This window comes from Aquila chrysaetos, chromosome 8 (assembly GCF_900496995.4).
Source record: "Aquila chrysaetos chrysaetos chromosome 8, bAquChr1.4, whole genome shotgun sequence".
Classification (NCBI taxonomy): Eukaryota; Metazoa; Chordata; class Aves; order Accipitriformes; family Accipitridae; genus Aquila; species Aquila chrysaetos.
In genome coordinates, this window is record NC_044011.1 from 14,653,618 (window position 1) to 14,661,313 (window position 7,696).

A 7,696-nucleotide genomic window follows, 5' to 3' on the forward strand; every position below is an offset into this window, starting at 1 on the left:
GCTGCTTCCTGAGTCTCTGCTTAGTTGTCTTTCAGACCCTAGACTCTCCCGGTTCAGCCCGAGCTGCTGTTTCACCACGCATCAGCTCTCCACTCCGCATGGCACAGCTCTGCATGCCGATGAAAGCTGATTCCAGATTTCTGCCGATTCCTTCAGCTGATTTTCGCATTTGTTTCGCTTTCAGCAGATGGAGCTCAGGAAAGACGCGTGGCATTGTGGCCCCTTGCTCTGGGACACACCTTTACCCACGGAGACTCCCCAGGGCAGCAATACTCTGGCCTGTGGGACAGGCCACACATTGCCCCAGTCGGTCCAGTTTCAAGTAAAACTGTGGTGTTACCAAACCCACTGGGAGGACTCCATTTCTGCTGCCCACGCCAGCAGCGGGCTTCGGGTGGGGCAAAGCCCACGAAGCTCCTCAGACACCCAGCACCGGGGCGGGGACGGCGACACGTCCCCGCCCTCACGCAACCTGCCACACCGGCGGGCGGCGGAAACCCGCCTCAGGCGGGACGGGGGCTGACGGCCTCCCGCCGCCGGCGCCCTGCCGCCCCGCGCATGCGCGGCCCTCACCGCCCCCTCCGCTGGCGCGCTGCCCCGGAGATGGCCGCCACGGCGCTGAGGGTCCTTTCCGCTCCCCCGCGGAGCCGCCCGGCCGCTGCGGGCCGGAGCCGCCCCCATCGGTCCCTACGGCTACTGCAGCGGCCCCACGCCCTGCCCTGCCCTGCCCTGCCCTGCCCTGCCCTGCCCGCGCGAAGTACCGAGCGCCGCCTGACGCCGCCGAGCCGTGAGTGCCAGCCTCCGGCGGGCCTGCGCGCCCGGCCCCGCCGCTGCCCGCCAGGGCCAACCCCCTGCGGCGGTCCTCGCTGCCCTGCCCGGGCGAGGGGAGGCCCCGCCGGCAGGTGGGACGCGCCGCCGGACCTCGGCGTTACTTGGGGTGCACTTGGCGGGCCCTGGCCTCTCGGAGCCGGGGTGGGGGCTGCTGCTCCGTCGCCACAGCTACGGGTGCTTGGCGTTGTGGGGAGGAGGAACGTGCTCGTTACGCCGACCTGGCGTGTGACGGGAGAGTGGTGCAGGGCGACGCTTGCACCCTTTGAGTCATACCTGTGGTATGTCTTTTTTTTAAACGCAGGTCCTACTACAGCTCTACCGAAAAATAATCAAGTAGGGCAGGAAAACTTTGAACTTTAATAAACTCGGCGAACGGGTGAAGTTTGTCGGAAGGTTCTTCTTCAGTTCTTGTACGCAAATCAGGGCTTGTCCTGGGTCTCTTTCCTGTATCAGTATTGCCAAAGATGTCTCACGTAAGCCTCAAGTTGAGATTTTAAAAAGAAAAATCTGCATAAGAGTGCAGTCATACAAAAGAATGAGATTATTATTGAACAATTATGACTCAGCATTCTGTGTACATGTCTCTGTGTGGAGGCTTGCGTGCCAGCAACTGGAGCAGTGGTGGTTTGGTGATGGGGCATCACCTTCCTTTCCTCAGCAGTGCATGCAAATCACATGCTTTGAGTGACTATTTCACTTCATGTCCTCCCAAGTACTGCTGTTGGGGTGGAAGGACCTGACCCAGAGTGTGTGTAGCCCTCCCTGTTTTCCAGGCTTTACCCTTTTGTGGGCAGTCGGGAAAGACCTGCTCCTGCTAAGGTGGGAAGCTCACGCTAGCAGTTTAACACCAGCACAGAGGCTGTGACCAGTGTCAATGCTCAGGGCTGCCCAAAAGCATGTGCTTGTCCTCGTCTAGGGCTGCACTTGCAGGGGCTGACTAACTGCGCCACCATGAAATTGACCCAGTTTGGAGTCAACTCCTTTTGAGGGGAAATGGTCTTGGTCAGTCCTGAATGGCAGATATGACAGTATAATACATATATATATATATAAAATAACATCTAATAATATTTAAAATTACGTATTTTCTCATCAGTGAAGACGTGAAAAGATCCCCCCACCTTATGTACCTGCCGCTGCAAGCCTCGGGACTTTGTGCTGTTGAGTGCTCTGCGGCCCACCCTGCAAAGGGCTCTGCTCTCTGGAGCAAGCCTGCTGCAAGGCAGGGCTGCGAGAGTCCTTTCTGCCCGCTTTGGCTTTGCAGTGCAGCCTCTCGGTAAGAGGATTGCTGTCACAGAGATGCTCTTTGGGCTGCTGTGCAGTGCCTGCCCCTGTGAAGGGCTGCCGGCCAGCCAGCCAGGACGCCTGGGTGGTTGCGCTGGTGTGACTGCACCATCTAGTGCTGTCTTCTGCAAACTCACCGCTTGTCTTAGAGCCAAAAGGAGGCGCAACTGGTTGCTCACCGGTCGACAGGGATTGCACCTCAAATGCGCGTAGAACCATACTTCCTGTTTCATAACGCCCCAAAAGCGGGAGAAATTGATGTGGCAAAGGCAGCAGCTTCTTCTAGCCACTGTCTTCCCTGTCAGGTGAGCTTCCATCCAGCTTGGACAGCCATTAGAGAGGAAGAAGCATGGCACAGCGCTGGCTTGCATCAGTGATGCATGTGCACAAAATGCACGTGTGAAATAATAAGCTGCTTCAGTGGGCTCTGAAGGGAAAACGCAGGTTCAGTTCTAAATTGCTAGCTGTATTCAGTGCCAGTCTGAATCCAGTCGGGAAACGATAAGGCAACAGCAGAAATAAGGCCCAGACCCACAGCGGCTGCTCACTCTGCTCCTGCTCAGGTGCTGCCCTAAGGCACAGCTCCTGCGAAGGCCTGATGCGTGCGGAGAGCAGCGTCTTTCGGCTGCAGAAGGAGCGGCACGTACGCTGGATGCTGAGGCCAGAAAGAGATAAGGTCTGCTGCCTCTGCAGCCTTGCCGAAGTAACTGTTTGGTAGTTTCTGATAAGCCTGGAAGTCTTCAGAACTTATTGCAACAAGCCACAGGAAAGGTGTCGACCAGACTTCTGAGCTGGAAGGCACGAATATGCTAGCTTATCCCAAAAGGCGTTTGGAAGCACATCCATCAGCAGCTGGGCTGCTGAGTCTCTCCTGCTTCCTTGGGTGATAGAGGGGACACCTGCAGCGTGATGCAGGAGGAAGGATAAGCACCCCACCCCTTAGCCAGGCAACTCTTTTGCTCATAAGCATGTGTGTTAGTGACTTCATGAGTTAATGAGCGTGTTTATTGTTGAAGCAATAAATCAGAGAATTGAGAATCTAGACTAGTTTGTCAAAAGGGGATTGAGCGTTTGTTTGATTTTTACCTAATGAGCTCATGAAATAAAGTTTGATTCACAGACTAGTACATTGCTCTGTGAATTTGAGAGACCCAAATGAACCATGACAATCCACAAAATAATTCACTGCTGAAACTGCAATTACACAATACAGTAGTAACAAAATGGAAAATGCTTCAACCATGTGGTTGAGAGATTAAGGAACAGGATTGAAGGAAACATGGATTTATCAGGAAGCTCCCTTAGTGTATTGGGTTTGCGTGGCAAGGTTTTGGTAGCGAGGGGGCTACAGGGGTGGCTTCTGTGAGAAGGTGCTAGAAGCTTCCCCTATGTCAGACAGAGCCAATGCCAGCCGGCTCCAAGACAGACCTGCTGCTGGCCAAGGCCAAGCCCATCAGTGATGGTGGTAGCATGTCTGCGATAACATATTTAAGAAGGGGCAGGGGGGAGAACAAATGGCAACTTCAGCTAGAGAGAGGAGTGAGAACATGTAAGAGAAAACAACCCTGCGGACACCAAAGTCAGTGCAGAAGGAGGGGGAGGAGGTGCTCCGGGTGCCGGAGCAGAGATTCCCCTGCAGCCCGTGGTGAAGACTGTGGTGAGGCAGGCTGTCCCCCTGCAGCCCAGGGAGGCCCGTGGTGGAGCAGATATCCACCTGCAGCCTGGGGAGGACCCCATGTTGGAGCAGGTGGGTGCCCGAAGGAGGCTGTGACCCTGCGGGAAGCCTGCGCTGGAGCAGGCTGCTGGCAGGACCTGTGGCCCTGTGGAGAGAGGAGCCCACGGAGCAAGTTTTCTGGCAGGACTTGTGACCCCGTGGGGGACCCATGCTGGAGCAGTCTGCGCCTGAAGGACTGCAGCCTGTGGAAGGGACCCACGCTGGAGCAGTTTGTGAAGAACTGCAGCGCGTGGGAAGGACTCATGCTGGAGAAGTTCACGGACTGTCTCCTGTGGGAGGGACCCCACACCCACACTGGAGCAGGGGGAGTGGGGAGCCCTGCCCCTGAGGAGGAAGGAGCGGCCCAGAATGTGTGATGAACTGACTGCAACCCCCCCATTCCCCATCACCCTGCGCTGCTGGGGGGGGGGAGGTAGAGAAAATTGGGAGTGGAGTTGAGCCTGGGAAGAAGGGAGGGGTGGGGGGAAGGTGTTATAAGATTTGCTTTTATTTCTCATTATCCTACTCTGATTTGATTGGTAATAAATTAAATTAATTTTCCCCAAGCTGAGTCTGTTTTGCCCGTGATGGTAATTGGTGAGTGATCTCTCCCTGTCCTTATCTTGACCCACGAGCCTTTTGTTTTATTTTCTCTCCCCTGTCTAGCTGAGTGGGGGAGTGATAGAGTGGCTTTGGTGGGCACCTGGCCTTCAGCCAGGGTCAACCCACCGCACTTAGAAAGCGTAGGGCCTGCTTCAAAACTGAGCCTGACACAGTCAGCAGATTGGAGAGAGGCTGTGGATCTGTGCTGAGGCACGCTGGAATGGTGGGGTACCTCCTCCACACTCTACAGAGCAGTACAGAAAGTGTACATTAGTGTTAACTTGCATTGTGTGGCTCTGCTTCTCTCTTCTCCGAGTAGATTTCCTAAGGTTCCGGGAAAGCTTTGCTTTTGGCCAAGGCAACAGACATGGACTGAATATGAGGAAGTCCTGCTGGCAGCTCCATTGGCACAAGGGCTGAAATACCGGCACTGCAAGGAGTGGCAACAGTTACTGACAGCTGCTCAGGGACCTGAGCTGAGCTCTGCATCTTGGTACACGTGATCTGTTCAAAAGCATGGATGCATGGACAGCATGGCAGCAAGGCTGTACTACAGAGGAAGTGTGCTTCATGGTTTTGGCTAAATTTCATTAAAATATGTCCTTTCTAATGGCAGGCTCGATAGAAGCCCATACTTAAGGACAGTCAGTTTCTCTTACTTGTAGAGATGATCATGGATCATTTGGCAAATATACATTAACGAAGCGTGCTGCAAAAGACTTCTTGCTTCTTTCTGCGTTTTGTTCTGGTTTTGGTACGAGTGGGATTTCATTGTCCGATGACAACAACAGGCATTTTTACAAACAAAACCAAATGAACAAAACAAGAGCTGTAGAAATGGAAACATACTGGCTCAGGTAGGACGAACAGCCAGCCTTTATCACCACTGGTAGTACATCTAGATTTCATTACGAAGGTACGCTGCTGTAACTAACAGCATAATACTTACAGTGTTGAAGTAGGAATGTTAAGTGGAATTTGTTTTCTTTAAGTAGCCTAGCTACTCCTGATCGTTCATAGCTATGAAGTATCTTGCCACATTAAAACATTTGTTGACTTTTAGGAAGCAATAAATAACGGAGTCAATGACAGAACTCCAAAATGAACTCTCCCTTAGTTGTGTTTACTTTTTAAGATTAAAAGGTGTGGAAATACAATCAAGGAAAAGTACTTAACCTGGTTAAGAATGAATCATTTTGCAATGTTGAAGAAGTTATTTAAAGCAAACAGAAAGAAATCTACTTTTTTTTTTTTTTCTTTTTTTCTTGTGACTGACTACCGCTTGTGACTGGAGCTATTATTTTATGGGATTTGGAGCTGAACAGCCAGAAAGCAGATTTTTTAAACATCAAGATAGCAACTTAAGGCCCTGCAGTGTAAACAGGAGCACAGTTTAAACTATTCAATGTTTGTAACACTAGTATCTTCTAAGAAATTCTCCCCCTGCAGAAGCAGAATGATTATCAGACCAGTGACCAAGAAGATACTTGATACAAAGCTGACAAAAAATATTGATTGATTGCAGAGGACTGCAAACTTCGCTTTCAGAAGTGATAATCATCTGTTCTTTCTATTGAGCAGATGATAGATTTGTAGGTGTTTGGTACTTCTGAAGTCAAGGCAGAGGTGTCTTGCCAAGTAACTTTGAAATTACTCCTTCGGAAATACACAGGGGCTGAAGGACCAGCCCACAGTCTTGAATGACAGCAGATTTTCACTGATTATTCAGTGGTTCCTGCAAAGCTGTCCTCTTTTGTTTGGTAGAAAATTCACAACTTCAGCAGGTGGGCAGACTGAATGAGTAATGAGCAACTCGGTCACAAATTTCTGAGTTAAAAGATAAAACCTGAAGTTATCTCTAGCTGTAATAATAATTCAGATGGGGTTTAACAAAGAAGCTTGAACAAAACTATAGTTGTGCTGTAATTACTCAAATTCTTGATGGAACCGTTAAAAACCCGAATATACTGTTCCACTGCTCAAGCAGTGAGAGGCAGTGAGTTTAACATCACTATGGAGCATCAGACAATAAAGGGTATTTCAAATAAACCATTATCATAGCTGAACACATATAAAAATAATCTCTTTATTGTGATTTTTTTTTTCTCTTTACCTGACAGTGGTATTTCTTAAGCATAAATATTAACATGAAAAAGTATCTCTGCTGAGCCTGCAATTTCATGTTTCTTGCAGCAGCAGTGCTGTCATAACCAACTTCTTCCCCGGCTGCTTGTTCCCTGCCCTACACTGCCCCTTCTTTCTGGGCAGTACACCAGCGTGCGAGGCCACACTGCCCACCAAATGAGGGACCTGACCAAGTGGAGTCACCGCTTCCCACCCTCTTCACCCTGGATGTTGCCAGCAGCAACACTGGCTTCAGTAAGCCTCCTTCCTTTGCCCTTGCACAATCCGTGAGTCGTCTGAAATGCTCTGCAGAGCTGAAATAGAGAACAGATTTGACAGAAAAATAGCATTTTTTAAGACTGGTTGTTTTTCAATGGGATCAGTTCAGTTGAGCCCATTCAACCTGTAACTAACTGAGCAAACACCATGTTCTCCAAACAGTGGAGAAGGAGAGGTGAGAGCAGGAATAAGGTAAGGACCCAGGGCTGTTGAATGTCTCAAAAAATGGTGCATCCGTGTGTACCCTTCTGATACAACCAGCCACCTGGGGAGTTGAGCTAAACTGTTGTACTCTGCACTGGAGCAGAGCTGGAGTGCTGTAAAAAAAGAGCATCTGACTAAGCAGTAACTAATAGCCGAGGCGGCAGCACCTTTAGCAGCTGTAGTCATTTTGGAAATGAACTTGTGACTATCCCCTAAACCACAGCTACCTCAATAGCCGACCTTACCCTGAATTAGGAAAGATTTATTCTTCTGTTTTCCTACTCTGAGAGCATTTCAGACTAAGTGAGATGAAATAAAAACACATTTAAAGAAATTATATTGGTAGATGAAGACTCTAAAGTAAAGTTTTAAAATGGGCAACACTAAAATAATTCTGTACGATGTCATCTTTTTTACCTCAAAACGCTTGTATACTTTGAAGTAAAATCAATTGATTTTAAATCTATTACTCTAATACAAGAGAGATAATAAACTCAACACCACTTACAATAAACTTTACAATAATTGTCACGTTATAATAAACTGGAAAAAATTAATATGCAGTGACTTTTTGTGCTAAATCCACTGTTTTAAGCTTTAGTGAGCTATTTGTTCATCTGTGTGATGGAGGTTTTAGTCCTATAGACAACACATCGC

General features: G+C 49.5%; 1 protein-coding gene across 1 annotated transcript; it reads left to right on the forward strand.

The window, feature by feature from the left end:
* Positions 1–589: 589 nt before the first annotated feature.
* Positions 590–7,431, forward strand: LOC121233466 (translation initiation factor IF-2-like). The gene is made up of 2 exons (XM_041125108.1): positions 590–1,109; positions 6,626–7,431. Exons 1-2 carry the CDS (start codon positions 604–606, stop codon positions 6,735–6,737), a joined length of 618 nt encoding a protein of 205 aa, XP_040981042.1. The 5' UTR covers positions 590–603; the 3' UTR covers positions 6,738–7,431.
* Positions 7,432–7,696: the final 265 nt, after the last annotated feature.